Source organism: Papaver somniferum, chromosome 7 (genome assembly GCF_003573695.1).
Source record: "Papaver somniferum cultivar HN1 chromosome 7, ASM357369v1, whole genome shotgun sequence".
NCBI lineage: Eukaryota > Viridiplantae > Streptophyta > Magnoliopsida > Ranunculales > Papaveraceae > Papaver > Papaver somniferum.
Genome location: NC_039364.1, coordinates 260,171,932 through 260,192,197, shown reverse-complemented (window position 1 = coordinate 260,192,197; position 20,266 = coordinate 260,171,932). Strand labels below are relative to the sequence as shown.

At 36.5% G+C, this 20,266-nt stretch overlaps 1 protein-coding gene across 2 annotated transcripts; it reads right to left on the bottom strand.

Moving 5' to 3' along the window:
- Window positions 1–582: 582 nt before the first annotated feature.
- Window positions 583–18,737, bottom strand: LOC113300249 (cystathionine beta-lyase, chloroplastic-like). 2 transcript variants are annotated; one of them, XM_026549460.1, is made up of 9 exons: window positions 18,477–18,737; window positions 17,973–18,117; window positions 16,222–16,468; window positions 14,369–14,576; window positions 13,696–13,817; window positions 13,133–13,175; window positions 12,962–13,043; window positions 10,953–11,110; window positions 583–1,286 (listed from the first exon to the last, which is right to left on the bottom strand). In XM_026549460.1, exons 4-8 carry the CDS (start codon window positions 14,394–14,396, stop codon window positions 11,107–11,109), a joined length of 279 nt encoding a protein of 92 aa, XP_026405245.1. In that variant the 5' UTR covers window positions 14,397–14,576; window positions 16,222–16,468; window positions 17,973–18,117; window positions 18,477–18,737; the 3' UTR covers window positions 583–1,286; window positions 10,953–11,106. The 2 variants fall into 2 exon arrangements, 1 of the variants encoding a protein (XP_026405245.1); XR_003335639.1 differs by lacking the exon at window positions 583–1,286 and adding an exon at window positions 9,740–10,105 and having other exon boundaries at window positions 13,133–13,227; window positions 18,477–18,731.
- Between the last annotated feature and the right edge of the window lie 1,529 nt (window positions 18,738–20,266).

Genomic DNA, 20,266 nt, shown 5'->3' with positions numbered 1-20,266 from the left:
ATCTGTGTGCTGTAGCTCATTTGAAAATCTGAGATTAGTTTCTTTTTTTATTCTTTCTTAAAACTCCTGAGGTTTAAATGGTTTGGTCTCCCTCGGGAGTATGTACTTGAATTCGTACATATCAATATTATCCAGAATGTGAATGTCATGTACAGCTTGTAATGTTATTCAGTATGAAGTACAAAATTTAGATGCCTCTTTTTAAGCTTTAACACACAAAAAAAAAAAAAGAGACGCGGCCTCTAATGCCGCACAACTGCTGTTTCCTAGTGGTGAAAACATAAAACATTGGCTTCAGAAAAAAATGATCGACTCCCTGCGAAGCCAGTACAAAAAGCAGGTTTAGTGTATCAGCTTGCACATAAATACTACCACTCCAGCAATTTCCTCACTTTGATGGACTGCACACTGAAAAACATAAAAACAGTCATGACTCGAGACTAAAGACTTATAATCGTGTATATTCAGAATCAACATGCTCGTGTGTTCTGCCTTGTTGAGTTCATCAACTAGAAAGAAATCATGTAGGAGAAAATGAAGTGAATTTTTTTTTTTAAAGTAGAAACATAGATCAACTAAAAGGGTTGCTCATTTGCAATTGAAGCTGCCCAACAATAGAGTTAGTATTTCATGTGACGGAAGTAAAATGCTTGCGAAAAATTTCTAGGACAATTAGGTTATTGATTTAACTGCCTGAAGATATCCATTACAAGGGTCAGCTTTAGGTGTCATCTCCATTCCTCCACCAAAGAACTTCGCGTTTCCTGCACAGAGGGCTGTTGCTTGATGAATTAATTCCCAGTCCCCCTCATTCTACGGCTTCCTATGGGTCATTTTTATCACTCAACAAACAAGGGCTACAAGACGGAGGACTACAACATTTATAGAAAAGCCAATAGGCTCACTGGTGTACATTGGATTATGTAATCTAATGACTTAACTATAAGAATACAGCTGTGTAAGTAACCACTTACGCCAAGGATAGCTGTGTGACTATTTCCCTCGTCATGGTATGAAATAGTCCTGCCCAGAAGAAGCCATTTACCACCTGCCAATTCAAGCCAAAGCATGTAACACCGATAATACTTCTTGTTTTCCTGTTTCGATGTCACGTCCACGACTACCATCTTTCCTGTTTCGATGTCAAGTCCACGACTACCATCACAAAAAAGAACCCAAGAAACCACTTGGTTTCATTGAAGATAGACGACAGGAACCTCGTGAAGAGTGACATCACCTCTAACTGCAACCACAGCATCAACTCCCTCCTGTATAGCCTGCATACACTGAGATGCAACAAAACTTCGTATGAAAAAAGCAAAGAAGGTTATATAAAAAAAAATCCTGCAGCTCATCAAATCCTAGTATCCCAAATTACATTTAGGTTATTGGCTCTTCACGAAAGGACACCAACGTTAAATTTCTCACCTCCCTGGTAATGACCCGAGGTCAATAAGGTAGAAATTACATAAAGAATAATTGATTCCCAGGTTCCAAGGTTTTGCAATTAGGTTATAAAGTGACGCCTCTCATCAGTTTAGAAAAGTAATTTGCAATAAAGACCTGAGAAACACCTCACAATCTCAGCAAAAACACCTGAGATTGTGACTAAAATTGTGAAGGGCCATGAATAACACCTGAGAAACAACAGAAAACAATAAAGACTGAAGAGTACCGCTGTATTACATCTCACAATCTCAGGGGAAACCCCCAGAAGGATGCAAACAGAGTATAAAATTCACTAATTGCTGATCACCTCAGCTGGCATATAGCTATTTATTTTGCCTGTTCAAAAACATTTTCCTTCTTTTATTAGTATAGACACTACTCGATATAAGAAGTGAGAATTTCTTTTTTCAGTAAACTTAAGTGGGTAGACTATATAATAATGACATAACCATGGAAATTAGCGCCTCATAGCTAGATTAGTTCAACCCCGAAAACTTAAAGCCTGAACAATGGTAGAATCCATGAGTTCAGAAAGATTGAGAGCTAGACTAATAGGATTTTGGATAGGCTTCAATATCGAAAATGTTTCCAATGCACCAAATGCTTTACGTCAATATGCGTCAGCCATTCATCAGTTAACATGACAAGTGGGACCCGTCATTTTTAAAAGAATTCGCCACTCCTAGATCTAGAATTAAGATGGGGTACACTTCGAAGTTACTAGAGGCGGACTAATGTGGCTAGTTCAAATGTAGACCTTTACGTGTACAACATCTAAACCTTAGATCTAGAAATGATGAACCCTTTTGGGAACAACGAGTACCGCACGAAAGCCATGAACAAGTGGCTGACTGACGTCTCAGGTTGGACTAAATTTTGGACTCTACTTTTGATCTATCATAAGTGTTTTCAGAGTACACATGGTGTAGTTCTGAATCAACCCGCGACCAGAAAGTACCACAGAGTTCAAAATCTGACAGATTATAACGAAACAGGACAGACAATTTAAAAACTTGTAATTTGTAAGACTCGAATGAGTTTAGCCTGGTGGTATGAAACTAAAACTGAGTCTAAATTCGTGTGGTGTGGATTACATTTCTAGCACAGATCTAGATTGGTGGCTTAAGCTAGAAAGAAAAAAGAAAAAAAAAGACATTCTCAAGTTAAAAAAGGGAAAATTTGAAGCCTTCAGTAGCGTTACTAACTCTAAAGACAGCTCAAACCTAGTAGTACAGAACAGAAATTAAGAGCACGGACACTCATTCCAATGTGAAAGTCCAAAGCTAATCTGCATCTAAAAGGGAATTAATGCCATTACGAACAAACCAGTTGAAAGAACATGAGTAAGATAAATTACATTAGCATCTACTGCCACATCATGCACAACATGAGTTGTTGGAGTGATTTGCATGTTTTTGTTAGGATTAATGCCTTAAGATTAACCTCACAAGACACTATTAGTTCTTTGAATCAACGTAGAACTAAAGAAAACAGAAATAAGATGCACTAAACGAAACAAAAAAAGACACAAGATTTAACGTGGTTCGGCAATATGCCTACGTCCACAAACGGCTATGATCAACTCTTATTATAGAACGAATTACAGAGAATAAACCACAACTATGACCAGCAGGATGATGTTCACAAACCCTAAACAATTCTCTATGAACCAAACGTTCTAAACCCCAAAATTCTCTAGTTATGAGAACTCTTCTCTGAATTGTGCTGTGTGTTTTCCCTTAAGACTTGTACACCTATTTATATAGGTTACAAACTTGTCTTTCAAGTATATGAGTTATACTAGGAAACCTAAACATAGCTACAAAAGGAAACCTTGAGTTTAACTAAATTAGGAAACTTCTAGCTATACTAAATTAAGGAAACACCTAGACGATTCTAGAATACTCTATAATCTTCCTAAAACATCGACAACATAACAATTTTCCACCTTGCCGATGTTTCCACCAAACTGAGCTTGATCTTCACAAGTTAACCGTAGCCTCAAATGCCCCTAGAGCCTCAACAACGAGCAGCATTGATCAAGCTGAGACACAAACTTGACCTTCGGAACGACTTTCTTCAACATATTTGTTGGATTATCTTCAGTATCAACCTTCAATAGTTGTACTAATCCGTTATCAACAACGTCTCGTACCTTATGATAACGAACATCATTATGCTTGGTGTGTGCATGATAAACTTGGTTCTTAGCTAAATGAATAGCACTCTGACTATCACAGTTTACAACAACACTCCGTTGTATAATCCCCAAGTCTTTAACTAAACCACGAAGCCATAATGCTTCCTTAACAGCCTCCGTCACAGCAATATACTCTGCCTCCGTAGTAGACAAAGCTACGATTGGTTGTAACATAGACCTCCAACTGATAGGTCCTCCACTTAGTGTAAAACAATACCCTGAAGTAGAACGACACTTATCCCTATCACCCGCATAATCAGAATCAACAAATCCACAGACCTTCAAATTCTGCTCCTTCTCAAACACTAAACCAATATCCAAGGTCCCTTGAAGATATCTCAAAATTCCCTTCACCGCATACCAATGTGCTCTTCCAGGATTAGCCATATAACGACTAACTAAACCAACTGCCTGTGAAATATCCGGACGAGTACAAACCATAGCATATATCAAAGAACCTACCGCATTAGCATAGGGAACCTTTGACATAAACTCTTTCTCCTCAGTTGTAGTAGGACACAACTGTTTTGATAAGTTAACTGTAGGCGGAATTGGAACACTAATAGCTTTGGAGTTATGCATTCCAAAGCGACGAAGAACCCCTCAAGATAGGATTTCTGAGTAAGACATAACTTCTCCTTAGATCTATCTCGAGTAATCTCCATACCCAAAATCTTCTCAGCTGGACCCAAATCCTTCATCTCAAACTCTAAACTCAATTGTTTCTTTAAAACATCAATTTCTGACTTGCTCTTTGCAGCTATGAGCATGTCATCCACATAGAGTAAAAGATAAACAAAACTTCCATCTGGAAACTTCTTAAAATACACGCACTGATCGTATTTACTACGAGTATACTTTTGTTACGACATAAATATATCAAACCTCTTGTACCATTGTCTTGGCGATTGCTTCAAACCATACAATGATTTCTCAAGTCGACACACATAATCTTCCTTACCAGCAACTTCATAACTAATGGGTTGTGACATATAAATGTCTTCCTGCAAATTTCCATGCAAGAATGTTGTTTTGACATCTAATTGCTCGAGCTCTAAGTCAAACTGCACCACAAATGCTAAAAGGACTCGGATAGAAGCGTGTTTAACAACCGGAGAGAAAACTTCATTATAATCCACACCTTCCCTTTGTGCATATCCCTTAGCTACTAACCTTGCTTTGTATCGTAAACCACTAACGACACCCTTGGAATCTGGAATTCCATCCTTTACGGTATATACCCACTTGCACCCAATCTTCTTTCGACCCTTAGGCAACTTAACAAGCTCCCAAGTGCGATTCTTGTGAAGAGACTTCATCTCCTCATTCATGGTTGTTTTCCACTCAACGGCATGAGTATTACTCATTGCCTCCTCAAAGGTAAACGACTCATCCTCAAAAACAGAGAATGCATAAGATGCAAACTCATCAAAACCATAACGGACTGGTGAAGGACGGAATATTCTCAACTTGTTGTTGTGTAGATTCCTCACTAGGAACCTCAAACTCAACTTCATCTTCTACAAGTGTTTCTTTTTCTTCTTTAATAGTAGATGAACTAGGAACCCTTTGCTCCTCCTGCATCGAATCATCTTCAACACCGCTACTGCTCTCACTTTCAATTTGAGAGTCCCAATCAGTGAACTTCTTTGAATCAAGCATCGCTTTCTCATTAAAGGTCACATCACGACTGATAATAAACTTATTCAGTTCTGGGCACCATAGCCGATACCCCTTAACACCTAATGGATAACCTAAGAAAATTGCTTTCTTAGCCCTAACACCCAACTTATCTTCTTTCACATGAAAATAGGCTGGACAACCAAACACCTTCAAATTAGTATAATTGACGGGATTACCGGTCCATACCTCCATAGGTGACTTACACTTAATAGCTGTTGATGATGATCGATTCACTAAATGGCACGCCGTATTAACTGCTTCAACCCACCAAATCTTGTCTAAACTTGCGTTTGACAACATGCACCGTGCTCTCTCAAGTAACGTTCAATTCATTCTTTCCGCTACTCCATTTTGCTGTGGTGTACCCTTGAATGTGAAGTGCCTAACGATACCTTGTTCCTCACAAAACTCCTTCAATGGGTCTTCGATGTATTCACCGCCATTATCGGAACGTATCTTCTTAATCACACGAACAAGTTGTTTCTCTACCATGGTCTTCCACTTCTTAAACACCTCGGTGACTTCATTCTTATGCTTCATGGTGTAAAGCCAAACTCTCCTCGAAAAGTCATCAATAAAGGTCACAAACCACCTAACACCTCCCTTAGAAACTGTACGAGAGGGACCCCAAATATCCGAATGGATGTAATCTAACATACCATGCGTTTGATGTACAGCGGTACTAAAACTGTTCCTACATTGTTTCCCGAAGATACAATGCTCACAGAAACCAAGCTTGCAAGTCTTTTCACCTCCAAGCAAGCCTGTACTACTCAACACGGACATATCTTTCTCACTCATATGCCCAAGACGCATATGCCATAAACGTGTTGACTCCACCTGTTTCTCATCAATTGATTGAGAAACCATAGCTCCACCACAAACTATATCTCCTTGTAAGTAATATAAATTACCATGTCTTTCACCGGTCATCTTCAAACTACCGTCGTAGTATACCTTCAAGAATCCATATTCAGCAACATACTTGTATCCAAGTGATTCAAGTACTCCTAACGAAATCAAACCCTTCCTCAAATCTGGAACATGTCTAACCTCTGAAAGTGTTGTGATAACACTATGCGAACGAACTTGTACCGTACCAACTCCAACTGTTTTGCAGGCATTAGAATTGCCCATCATAACAGTACCACCGTTCACCTCTCTATAAGTAGTGAAACAATCCTTTGAAGGACACATATGATACGAAGCACCGGAATCAAGCATCCAACCATCATTGAGATAACTCTTTGAAGTAACGGTTAACACTTCCTCATCAAAATCACACATTGGGTCTTCTAAAACTTCACTGCCTTCCGCAACCGAAGCAACAACATTCTTCGAATCTGATATTCTCACGTTTCTCATCTCTTGCCTTAAGCTTGAGACAATCAGCCCTAATATGACCAGTTTTACGACAATAATAACACTCAATATCATTCTTCTTGAAACGATTCTTCGACTTCTGCTTCTTATTACTATTCTTTCCTCTATCAACAAACAAACCCTCGGCTTGTGCTTCATCGCTTAACTCTTGTTTCCTTAATGCCTTAGCTTGTAAAGCAGCGACCACATCATCGAAAACCAACTTATTGTCTCCTTCGGTTTCACACTCAACAAGTAGTCAATGAAAGCATCATATGATGGAGGCAAAGAACATAATAATATCATAGATTTGTCCGTATCAGAAATAGTCACACTGACGTTAGATAAATCAGAACAGATCTTATTAAACTCGTTAATATGATCAACCATAGGCTTACCTGAAGCCATCCGAAAGGCATGAAGCCTGTGCTTCAAGTAAAGCTCCGAAGTCAAATCCTTTTGCAAGTAGAGCTTCTCTGACTTATCCCACAACACCTTTGCAGAGGTTTCACTCGAAAAATTATGAGTGATCTCCCTTGACAAACATAACCGAATGGTTGAACACGCCTCCAATACAAGGTCATCCCACTTCTCATCGCTCAATTCCTTTGGTAACGCTGCTGGTTTGTCCTTGATCGTTTTGATTTGTTTTTTACTAACAAGAATATCTTTAACATCAATTTACCATGATGTAAAATTATTCTTCCCGTTGAATTTGATAATATCAAATCCATGCACCTTCGAAAAACTTCCACTTGATGTAGAACTAGACATCTTCACTTCCAACTATGATCCTCTCCACGCTCACCGCACCACTTGTTAGGATTAATGCCCTAGGATTAACCTCACAAGACACTAATAGTTCTTTGGATCAACGTAGAATTAAAGAAAACAGAAATAAGATGCATTAAACGAAACAAAGAAAGACACAAGATTTAACGTGGTTCGGCAATATGCCTACGTCCACAAACGGCTACGATCAACTCTTATTATAGAACGAATTACAGAGAATAAACCACAACCATGACCAGCAGGATGCTGTTCACAAACCTTAAACAATTCTCTATGAACCAAATGTTCTAAACCCTAAAATTCTCTAGTTATGAGAACTCTTCTCTGCATTGTGCTGTGTGTTTTCCCTTAAGACTTGTACACCTATTTATATAGGTTACAAACTTGTCTTCCAAGTATATGAGTTATACTAGGAAACCTAAACATAGCTACAAAAGGAAACCTTGAGTTTAACTAAATTAGGAAACCTCTAGCTATACTAAATTAAGGAAACATCTAGATGATTCTAGAATACTCTAGAATCTTCCTAAAACATCGACAACATCACAGTTTTGCGGTTGAATTTACTCTACATAGATAAATAACTAAAGATTCAAAAGTTACCATTAAGATTTTGTAAAAGAAACTCAACTTGAGATGAAAAATGGGTTTAGTGGTCACCGTTCAAGTGGCACCAGAAAAATTATCAATTAGACCATATAATAATGATGTAACCACAGAAATGAGTAACTCGTAGCTAGATTAATTCAGACACAGAAGCTGAAAGCCTGAACAATGATAGCAATTTAACTTAAACCCGTGGGGAGTTATGAAAAGTTGAGAGCTGAAAAACAGATTTATAGATAGGAGGCTTCAATATCGAAAATTTATCCATTACATCAAAGTTTTAAGTCAATAGGTGTCAGTCATCGGTCAGTTAACATGCAGGACCTCCAGTTTCAAAAGAATTCGGCACTCCTAGAACTAAGATTTAAATGGTCTACAGTCTATACTACGAAGCTACTAGAGCCGCACCAATGTGCTCGGTCCAAATGTAGACTCGTACGCGCATACAATCTAAACCCTAGATGTAGGAATGATAAACCCTTTGGGGAACGGTGAGTCCCACACAAAGGCCATGAACAAGTAACGGCTGAGTGATACTCAGGACGGACTGAATTTTGGAGTTTGGACTCTACTTTTGGTCTACCATAAGTGTTTCTGGAGTGCATGTAGTGTAGTTCTGAGCCAACATGGGAGCAGAATGTACCAGAGAGCTCAAAATCTGATAGAATAATGAAACAGGACAGAAAGTTTAACATTATTAATTTGCAAGACTCAGACGAGTTTAGCCTGATGGTACAAAACTAAAACCGAGTCTGAAATCATGTGGTGTGGATGTACATTTCTAGCACAGATCTAAATTGGTGTTTTAAGCTAGAAAAAAAAAAGACGTTTTCAGGTTAAAAAAAGGGGAAAAATTTTTGCCATCAAAACTGTATGCCAGTGAATTTTCTCCCTTTAGACTTTAGCCTAATAACTCTAAAGACAACTCAAACTCACTTGTACATTGTAGGAATTAAGAAAACAACTGTTCATTGCAACGTGAAGTCCATCCTAATTTGCATCTAAAAGGGAATTAACGCCGCTATGAGCTGGAAAGTAGGTTTTAGATCAGGAGGCTTCAATATTGAAAATGAACTAATGAAGTTTCACACCGACTTTGTAAGGCATACGCCAAGATCTTACACCACTAGGTGAACACCATCTAAAACCTAGATTTTAGGAATGGTTGGTCCTTTTGCAATAGTGGACCTACGGGAAAGCCATTTGTAATCACTGGTTGACCCATAGTGGTGTATAAATTTAGTACAAAATCTGGTGTATACATAGCATTTTCGGTTTTATACCACTATGTATCAGTCATTAACTTGTTCTGATTCAACAAGGGACCAAAAAGAACCTCCAAATCTAACAGATTATAACCAAACAGGATAGACAGTTTACTAAAATTTAAAATTGGTGCAAGACTGGGACAAGTTTAGGCTGGTGGTAGAAAAACTAAAATTCAGTCTGAAATCGTGTGGGAGTACATTTCTAGAACAAATCTAAATCAATTAATCAACCAATCCAAATAAAGCAGAAATTTGACAAAAAAAAAAAAAAAGATGCGGAATTTGTTGAGTAAGATTTTTATAATAATTTAAGAACCTAAATATAGATAGATATGAACAACTAAACAGTTACAAATCAAACGTCGAAAACACCAGATAACTAACAAAAACATCGAATACGTCAAAAAAAATGAAGATTAGTGATCACATTCAAGTGGCACCAGAAAAATTACCAATTAAAACACACAATAATGATATAACCTCAGAATTCAGTGACTCGTAAATTAATTCAGACCCAGGAACTTAAAACCTGGACATGAATAGCCATATAACTTCAACCCGTGAGAAGATCGGAAAATCAGAAAAGCTGAGAGCTCGAATATAGGTTTTCAATAGCGAAAATGCTTAATGAACACCAGGATCTTTACGTTGACTTTGTCAGGCATACGCCAAGATCTTACACCATACTACGTGGACACTATGTAAACCCTAGATGTTGGATGAACCCTTTGGGGAACAGTAGATCCTACACGAAAGCCATGTGCAACCAATGAGCATACATATGAAATTTTGAGTGAAAATCCAGCGTATAAATATCATTTTTGGATAAACACCACTATGTGGTTAACACGGCTATCGTGAGAGGCCCATCATACCTAGACCTAGCGATTAGATAGAATACAAATAGTGTAGTTCTGGGTCAACAAGAGACCAGAAAGTACCACAAAGTTCGAAATCTGACAGACTATAAACAAGATATAGACAGTTTCAAGTCAATTACTTAAATTTAAAACTAGTAATTTGCAAGACTTGGAACAATAACTGAGTCTGAAATCGTGTGGATATACATTTCTAGCACAGATCTAGGTTAGTGTTCTATGCTAAAGGAAAACCAATAGTAAGAAGAAAAGAAACAGACATTCTCTGGTTAAAAAAAAGTAAATTGAATCATTCTAAAAAAAAGCAGAAATTTATTGAATAAGAATTTTATAATCAATTTAAGAACTATGACATCATGTATATAGATATGAATAGCTACAAACAGTTGAATAAAAATCATCATATAAACATACCAACTTAACTAAGTTAAGAAATAAGGAAACATACCAACTTGTTTATCAAAAAGGAACATCTTATTTTTCATTTAGATTTAGATGGAACAGGGCTAAAAGGGGAATGCTCTTAATTTTAGTAAGTTCACGGTGAAAAGATTCAAGTGTAGTAAGCATTTGAAGTAATACTTGGAAATGTATCCAAATCTAATAAAACTGAAGTTGAAATCTAATGAAAAAAATGACATTGCAATGGAAATGGAATTAATCACAAGAATTGCATCAAATAAAGAGATAAGATCACAAGGACAGTACACTTACAGAGCCATTAAATAGATGTGCCTGTGAGCCTCATTAACATTCGTCTGATACAGATGGATACACACCATATGAGTCGATGGTTGCTGAAACTTCATCAACTGAAAAGCCCCTACCCACTAAGTGCTCCTTCTCTTGATACGCAAATATTCTGAGTTCACCTAAGAGAAAGAATGTAAATGTCAAGCACCAGCATCACATATTGTAGCCAGAATCAACATCTAACAAACCGAAGTACATTTCATAAGAACAGCAAAAAATCAAGATCATAAACTGAAAACCCCTACAGTTATAAAAACAAATCAGTCACATCTCGAAGAAGTTTGTAACAATTCAACCACTTCATTCAGAAGCAGCAAACTTAACCCAACTGTAACAAATAAGCCGTAAAATTTTACCAGATAAACCTTGCCGAAAAGTTGGCAAATAAATCATAAAAATAATAAAAATATAATTTATCAAGAAACTTTGTATCTTTGGTAAAATGTGGAACCCAATCTAAAATGTTCAGATAGCTATAAACCAGGAAAGCAAGCCACATAGGTCTGTGAATATGAAAATTGTTGCATGACCTTCACCATAGAGACATAGTTTCAAGAAAAATTATGTGATCACCATTTCAGTGGCACCACAAGAACTATCATTTAGACCATATAATAATCATATAACCACAGAAATTAGTGCCTCGTAGCTAGATTCATTCAAACCCAAAAACTTAAAGCCTAAACAGTGGTAGCAATTTAACTTAAACCCGTGAGGAGTTCAAAAAGAATTGAGAGCTGGAAAATAGGTTTCTGGATAAGAGGCTTCAATATCGAAAATGTTTCCAATACACCGAAGTTTTACAATGTGTCAGTCCTTCGTCAACCCACCATTCTCAAAAGAGTTCGCCACTCCTAGATAGGAGGCCTCAATTAAAATATTTCGAACATACCAAAGTTTTCAGTCATTCGTTGACCTACCAATTTCAAAAGAGTTTGCCACTCCTAGATCTAGGGTTTCTGGATAGAAGGCTTCAACATCGAAAATGTTTCCAATATACCAAAGTTTTTACGCCAATATATGTCAGTCAGTCGTCAGCCCACCATTTTCAAGAGTTCGCCATTCCTAGACCTAGAGTTTAGATGGTGCACACTTCAAAGCTACTAGAGTCGGACCAATGTGGCTGGTACAAATGTAGACCTTTATGTGAACACAATCTAAACCCTAGATCTAGGAATCATAATCCCTTTTGGGAACGATGAGACCCAGACGAAAGCCATGAACAAGTAATAGCTGAGTGAAACCTCAGGTTGGACTGAATTTTGGACTCTACTTTTGGTCTACCATAATTGTTGTTGGACTGAACTTTGGACTCTACTTTTGGTCTACCATAATCGTTTTCGGAGTACACGTAGTGTAGTTCTGACTTCTGAGTCAACATGGGACCAGAAAGTACCACAGAGTTAAAAATATGACAGATTATATAGTGAAACAGGACAGACATTTTAAAACTAGTAACTTGCAAGACTCGGGCGACTTTAGCCTGGTGGTACAAAACTAAAACTTAATCCGATATTGTGTGGTGTGGATGTAACACTTCTAGCAGAGATCTAAATTGGTGTTTTAATAAGACACGGAATATGTAAAGCGTGTCGCTACAAAACTATAATAGGTAACCAGCAAACAATAAGAATGCATAGTTTTGATAAGACACTGAAGCATTAGTTTTATAATCATTGGATTTTACTTGGACATCCACAACTCCTTCAAGAGTGACAGTGTTCTAGTCAATCAATTAGTAAGAACTTAAGTGCTGAACAATCCAGATTGACGACAAATTATTTGCAAGAGAATATATAAAAGACAGATCATATGTATATTCTGTATTTTCTTAAATGCAATATGCTGTCAATTAAAGAAAGCAAAAGATATGGATGCGACAATTCACTCAACAAAACAACGTTTCTTGATTCGATAAAGTAAAGATGTCTATCACATGAGGCCAGAAGCTTATTTTGGAAGCTGCATACCTTTCTCCCTTGACAGCAAGAAATCTTGCCATGACATCCACATGCCCATATACATATTTGGTAGCCAAGTGCATTATAATGTCTGCAACAAATGAAATTAATTAGTAAGAGCCTAACTAAAACTCTATTAACATTGTAAAAATTGTTACAACCAGATATACATGCAATTACCTGCTCCAAGCTCCATTGGTTGTGACAATACAGGAAAAGTATACTTTACCCGCCAACAAAAGAGAACCATTATAATGAGCAATCTAAGCAATTTTCTGAAAACGAAAAGAATACATTTTTGAGAAGGAAACATTTGTTTTATTCACAAAAAAAAAAAAAAAAAAAAAAAAAAAAAAAAAAAAAAAAAAAGAAAGAAAGATATTTCAGAGAAAGGAACGTCATTCCCATTTTGCCTTCAGAAATGGTGTAATAAGACATGGTTCAAGATAAGCGTCCTCTTTAAGCAAGAAAACTAAACCTCCAAAAGTTATGACATTCAAAAATATATAGAAAATTGGTTCATTGTTTTGCTGTATGTGGTTGGGTCGTGTGAATTAGTCCTAGGTGCAACTCCATCTGTTTCCCCAATTAAGGGAACCCAATGCATAAAAGCTAACGGTGAAAGCTGAAGGGAACCCAGGCATCTTCGTGAGTGCTGTTAAGGTTTTGTAAATGTTTTAAGCATTGTGGTTTTCTTCCATTTACCAGGGACCTATAAATAACACCCTAGGCACAAGGCGTACCTCGATACTTGATCTCCGGATCATAGCTTCTGCCCCTTTTGTCATTTTTTTGGCCTGTTTTCTGTCCTTAATCAGTCTTGTCTCCTGCAACACATTCTGTTGGTTCCTGTCATACGCAAAAACTGAAATGGAGGAGGAAAAAAACAAAGTAAGCACACCAGTTATATCTTAACAACAACAAAGCAAATAACAACTGGACATTGAATACGTCAAACAAATTGAAGATTAGTGATTACCATTCAAGATCACTATATTTTAGGATTAAGACTTAGGAGGCTTCAATGAAAATGCTTCCTATACAAAAAGATCTTTACTCAAAAGTTTTACACCACTGTCAGTCATGCTTTCGTGTAGGACCCTTTATTTTCAAAAGGGTCTGCCATTCCTAAAGCAGTCTTTGCACCTCAATCCGTTAAAATTGAGGTGTTGTATACAGTGACCATGAAACGGTTTCCATGATTGATATTAGTGAAAGATTAGGAGTCGATGATCCATATAAACTAATTTTAAAACATGTGTCTTGCTTTACTTGTTCAAATAGATTAATGAGCTATTTGAGCAACAACTTTGTAGGGTGTTAAATCAAATCTAATGTGCAGACCGAAACGTACTCAATATATGTACTCGGTGTTACTGAGTAGCAATTTTTTGAGCTTAGTTTTCAAATACTCACAGCTCCTTTTCTCGAGGTTTTTGTCCATTGTGACGTGGTCTGCCAAAAAATATTCACAAGTCTTGCTCTCCTCCAGAAAATACTGACTGATAACTTGATAGCAAGAACTACCTTAATTGAGAAATTACCAAATCCCTCCCCCGGAACTAGACGTATATTCATTCACCAAGTAAGCATTTAGCAGAGCTTTCTTCCATCCTTCCAATCTCTGCACAACCAAAAGAAAAATCAGATAAGTTGTTGATATTGGAAGCAACAATAGAAGAGTTAAATGAGAGATATGGGGAAATCGCCCTCCATATATATTTATATGTGTTTGTGTGTATATTTTAAATGTGCCGGTGAACCTCATTAACATTTGTCTGATACAGATGGATACACCACTAAGTGCAACATTTTCCTTTTCTTAATATGTCTGAGTTCTCTGAGAGAATGAATGTAAATGTCAAGCACCAGCGCTACATATTATAGCCAGAATCAACATCTAACAAACCGAAGTACATTCACAAAAACAGCAAATATCAAAATCAAACACTGAAAACTTGTACAGTTATATTCAAAGAAATCACATCTTAAAGAAATTTACTTCATTCGGAAGCAGCAAGCTTAACCCCAACAGAAACAAATATGCCCTGGAAAAATCTTACCAAATAAACCTTAACCAAAAGTTTGGGCAAAATTCATAAATCATAAAAATAAAAGATAAAAAGCTATAACCCTAAAGATAAAATGTATCAAAAACCATTGTTTCTTCAGTAAAATGTGGAACCCACACTAAAATGTTCAGATGGCTACAAAGAAAAATTAGTGATCACCACCGTTCAAGCGGCACCAGAAAAATTATCAGTTAGACCATATAATAATGATATAACCTCAGAAATTAGTAACTCGTAACTAGATTTAATTCAGGCCCAGAAACTGAAAGACTGAACCCAAGAGAAGTTAAGAAAAGCTGAGAGCTGAAAAATAGATTTTTGGATAGGCTATAAGAGGTTTCAGTATCAAAAATGTTCCCAATACACCAAAGTATTAAGTCAATATGTGTAAGTCATTGATCAGTTAACATGACTTTCACGTGGGACTCACCATTTTCAAAAGAGTTCGCCACTCCTAGATCTAGGGTTTAGATGGTGTACACTTCAAAGCTACTAGAACCGGACCAATGTTGCCGGTCTAAATGTAGACCATTACGTGAACACCATCTAAACCCCCTAGATCTAGAAATGATAAACCCTTTTGGGAATGATTAGTCTCCACGAACAAGTAATGGCTGAGTGAAACCTTAAAATATGACAGATTATAATGAAACATTTAAAACTAGTGATTTGCAAGACTTGGACGAGTTTAGCCTGGTGGAACAAAACTAAAACTGAGTCCGAAATCGTTTGGTGTGGATGTATATTTCTAGCACAAATCTAAATTGGTGTTTTAAGTTACAAAGGGAAAAGGGAAGAAAAAGAGAGATTCTCAGGTAAAAGAAGGAAAAATTTGTCTGCCTTCAAAACTGTATGACACTAACTTTTCTCCCTTTAGACTTTAGCCTAGCTAACTCTAAAGACAACTCAAACTTAGTAATACATATTACAAATTAAGAAAACAACCCTTCATTACAAATTTTAGTAAGTTAACAGTGAAAAGATTCAAGTGTAGTAACCATTTGAAGTAATACTTGGAAATGTAGTTTAAAAGAAAAACTGAAAAAACTAGTTATCAGTTATTGCATTTAGTGTATCCAGATCTAATACAAATGAAGTTGAAATCAAATGAAAAAAAATGCCATTGCAATGGAAAAGGAATTAATCATAAGAATTGCATCAGATATAAGAGTCAGATCTCAAGGGAAGTACACTTACAGAGCCAATCATCTTTCTCGAACTTGATAGCCCAAATAGTATAGTTAAAATTGGAAGTCCAGCCTTTGTTTCCACCAACAATCCATCTCTTTATTAGATGTGCCGGCGAACCTCGTTAACATTTGTCTGGTACAGATGGATACACACTATATGAGTCGATGGTTGCTGAAACTTCATCAACTGAAAAGCCCACATCCACTTGGTACAACATTTTCCTTTTCTTGATATGCGGATATTCTGAATTCTCCTGAGAGAAAGAATGTATATGTCAAGCACTGGCATTATATACCGTAGCCAGAGTCAACATCTAAAAACCGAAGTACATTCACAAAAACAGAAAAAATCAAAATCATGAACTGAAAACCCCTACAGTTATATCCAAAACGAATCACATCTCGAAGAAATTTGTAACAGGTCCACTACTTCATTTGGAAACAGCAAACTTAACCCAAAAGAAACAACTAAGCCCCAACTTCTTACCAGTTATAAATCATAAAAGTTGGAAAAATTTATAAATCATAAAAATAAAAGACAAAAAGCTACAAACCTAAAGATAAAATTTATCATGTTTCTTTAGTAAATTGTGGAACCCGAATCTAAAATGTTCAGAATTCAGATAGCTACAAACCAGGAAAGCAACCCAGATACGTCTGTAAATATGAAAATTGTTGCATGACCTTCACCACAGATATAGTTTCAAGAAAAAATTTGTGATCACCATTTGAGTGGCACCAGAATAATTATCAATTAGACCATATAATAATGATATAACCACAGAAATTAGTGCCTCATGGCTAGATCAATTCAAACCCAAAAACTAAAAGCCTGCACAATGATAGCAATGTAACTTAAACCCATGAAGAGTTCAGAAAAAATGAGAGCTGGAAAATAGGTTTTTGGATAAGAGGCTTCAATATCAAGAAAAAATGAGAATGTTTCCGATACACCAAAGTTTTACGCCAATATGTGCCACTCATTCATCAGTTAAAATGGCTTTCATGTAGGAAAGAGTTCGTCACTCCTAGATCTAGGAAAAAGATGGGATACCCTTCGAAGCTACTCGAGGCGGACCAATGTGGCTGGCCCAATTTAGACCCTTACGAGTACACCATCTTTTCCCTAGATCTAGAAATGATGAACCCTTTTGGGAACAATCCACATGAAAGCCATGAACAAGGAATGGACTGAATTTTGGACTCTACTTTTGGTCTACCATTATTGTTTTCGGTGTACACATAGTGTAGTTCTGAGTCAACTTGGGACCAGAAAGTACCACATAGTGTAGCACAGATCTAGATTGGTGGTTTAAGCTAGAAAAAAAAAAGACATTCTCAATTTAAAAAGGGAAAATTTGTTTGCGTTCAAAACTGTATGACACTGAATTTCTAAAGACAACTTAAACTTAATAGTACATAATAGAAATTAAGAAAACAACAGTTCATTGCAATGTGAAAGTCCAACACTAATTTGCATCTAAAAGGGAGTTAATGCCATTGTGAACAAATCAGTTTGAAGAGAACATGGGTAAGATGAAGTTCTTTAGCAACTAATGCCATATCATGCACAGCATGAGTTGTTGGAGTGATCCACATGCTTTCTTATTGAATTTGCTCTACGTCATATAAAAAAGGATTCAAAAGTTTAACATTGACATTTTATCATTTTTCTAATACACATTTTGACTGATTGCAGTTGACGAACCCTAAATCGTTTTGGAGTTGAAATCAATAATAAGACTCTGTCAAAGATACCTTCGCATTTAACAGTTACCCACTTATCTAGTTCCTCCGAGTTACCCGCAGCGTGGAGCCCCTTAAATCTTAACTGAGTTCAGATGTGGCATAACCTCAATTTCACATGATGACCCTAAATCTTCTTGTTCGCCTCAACACGTCCCTGCACAATGAAGATAAAGAAAATTATTAGTAAAGGAGATTACACCACTAAATTTTTAGGTAATAAGTCTCTGTTATAGAGAAAGCCATGGAGATCTCCATTCTCTATTCTTGCATGGGCATCTTACTTACATCCTATTACAACATTCATCAAAGTCACTTGTCCTATTTGCTTTGAGTTTCATCTAAAACACATCACACTTTTACAATTCCAATACTTGAATGGGAAACAGCAACATAAATACAGAACGATTTGAACAAAAGATTTAGGGCAAAAATAATTAAAATTTACAGAAATAAACCCTAATTTCTAAACCTAAAGAGTGAAATACTTTGCAAAATAGAAATTACCAGTAGTACCTTTAAATTGACCAAAGGGTATGCCTGATTCAAATCAACCAGTACCTTTAACTTAGATTCAGTGTAAGAAAACCTAGAAGTGAATAAAAAGATGAAAAGACTATAAGGGTTGTTCTTCTTCGCAGAGGAGTCGATACCAAATGAAAAGCGGAGAGATGACACTAATTTTACAAGGATGAAATTCAGCAAGCGAAGTTGCTCTATGTGGTGGTTTTGTCAAATTTTTATGATAAATGCAAGAAATTGGAAGAAGTAAATGCACTATTTAAAATACTACTACAGAGCCTAGTTAGTAAGTTCGCGAATGATTCGCGAATCATTCGCGAATTTTTCCGTATCACGAATTTTACCGTCTTATTCGCGTACGTTTGCAACTCCGAACCCAAGTCGCGTATTATGTGGCATTCCCGAATTATTCGCGAACCGTTCACGAATTTTACGTATCCCGAATAATACGTCCGCTTAATTCGCCATAAATTCTTTAGCTTTTACTTTTCAAAGACTCCATTTTTTGGGCTTTACTGCCTCCCGAGCATACACGACCGAATATTAGACGTGTTGTGATTTTTATGAAACAAAAACGACTGAAGAGATTTGAAGGTGAAGGTGAGAGAGATCTCAAACTCACTAACCAAGCATCTAAACCACCATACGACGTCCTCTTGGATAACTAATGTTGTATATATTATTAATATCATCATATTAAGTTTATTTTTTCTTTAAATAACTCACACATATGCATAAAAATTGGTCTATGACCTTATAAATACAAATTATTTGTTATATATAGATACCGAATTTTCAGAGCCGAACTCACATTTATAAATCGAATCATACACGTACGTATGCCGTTCCGAATTACTGACGAATCACGTCCCGTTGACCGAATTTTAGACCGAATCTGAATTTTACAAAACCGTATAATACTCGTACGTTTGTCGTTCCGTACGTTTGTCGAATCCCGAATTGCTAACTAGGCTACAGAGAGAGAGGAACCAAGACTCTTGTCTTGTTTGGTCAATATTGTATGTTCAGGGCACCCATTGAACTTTGTAAAAATAACTCCATTTGTCATCCTACGGTGCTGCTAAATGGAAGTATCTTATCAACGTCCATGAATGATAAATCATAGATCGAACTGTCGAATCGGAAAAATTGGGTGCTATCATATACTTTTGTATCCGCTAAATTCACGAGCTTGAGATAAGCGGACTCGAACCGCTGACATCCATCACAGGGTAAACCACCGCTTCTCAGGCCTCCCCGATCGATTCTACCATAGATGAAATTGACATCCTTCTAATGGTCATTAATTCAAACCATTTTAATTCCTGGTCTTTTGATTTTGATACTGAGCAAACTTGGCCCCATTAGTATGGAATAATCCGGTGACTACGCTGCCAGGAGGCACAACTATTATATGATCGGGTGGCGAATCCATAACAAAAACTTAATGGTGCACATAAGTTTTGTTTTTGAAGATTATACTTAAATTGGATAACTAAGTTTAAGTGATATTAGGTTCATAAATTGTGTAAAGAAAAAGAAGAGTTCTAACTAATTGCAAAGTCTATTGAATAAAAAAAAATACCATAACCAAATAAAACTTCAAAAGAAATAAAATGTTGAATATAACTTTTTATGCAACAGATATATTTACTTGGAAATGAAATTCATACAGAGAAAAATAATTAGTCTTTAGTTGTTCATTTCAAAAAAAACGTTAAGAAAATCATTATGTTTTCGGTAAAGTAGGAATTACAAAGGAATCTTTTGATTTTAGTATAACA

What these genes read in the sequence shown, in the direction of transcription:
- LOC113300249 (XM_026549460.1), bottom strand. Translation starts at nt 14,396, where the DNA reads ATGGACAAAAACCTCGAGAAAAGGAGCT. An exon ending in AAACCTCGAGAAAAGGAGCT is followed by an intron (nt 13,818 to 14,368) that starts GTGAGTATTTGA and finishes CCTCCATTTCAG; the next exon opens with TTTTTGCGTATGACAGGAAC. An exon ending in ACCAATGGAGCTTGGAGCAG is followed by an intron (nt 13,044 to 13,132) that starts GTAATTGCATGT and finishes CATTTGTTGCAG; the next exon opens with ACATTATAATGCACTTGGCT.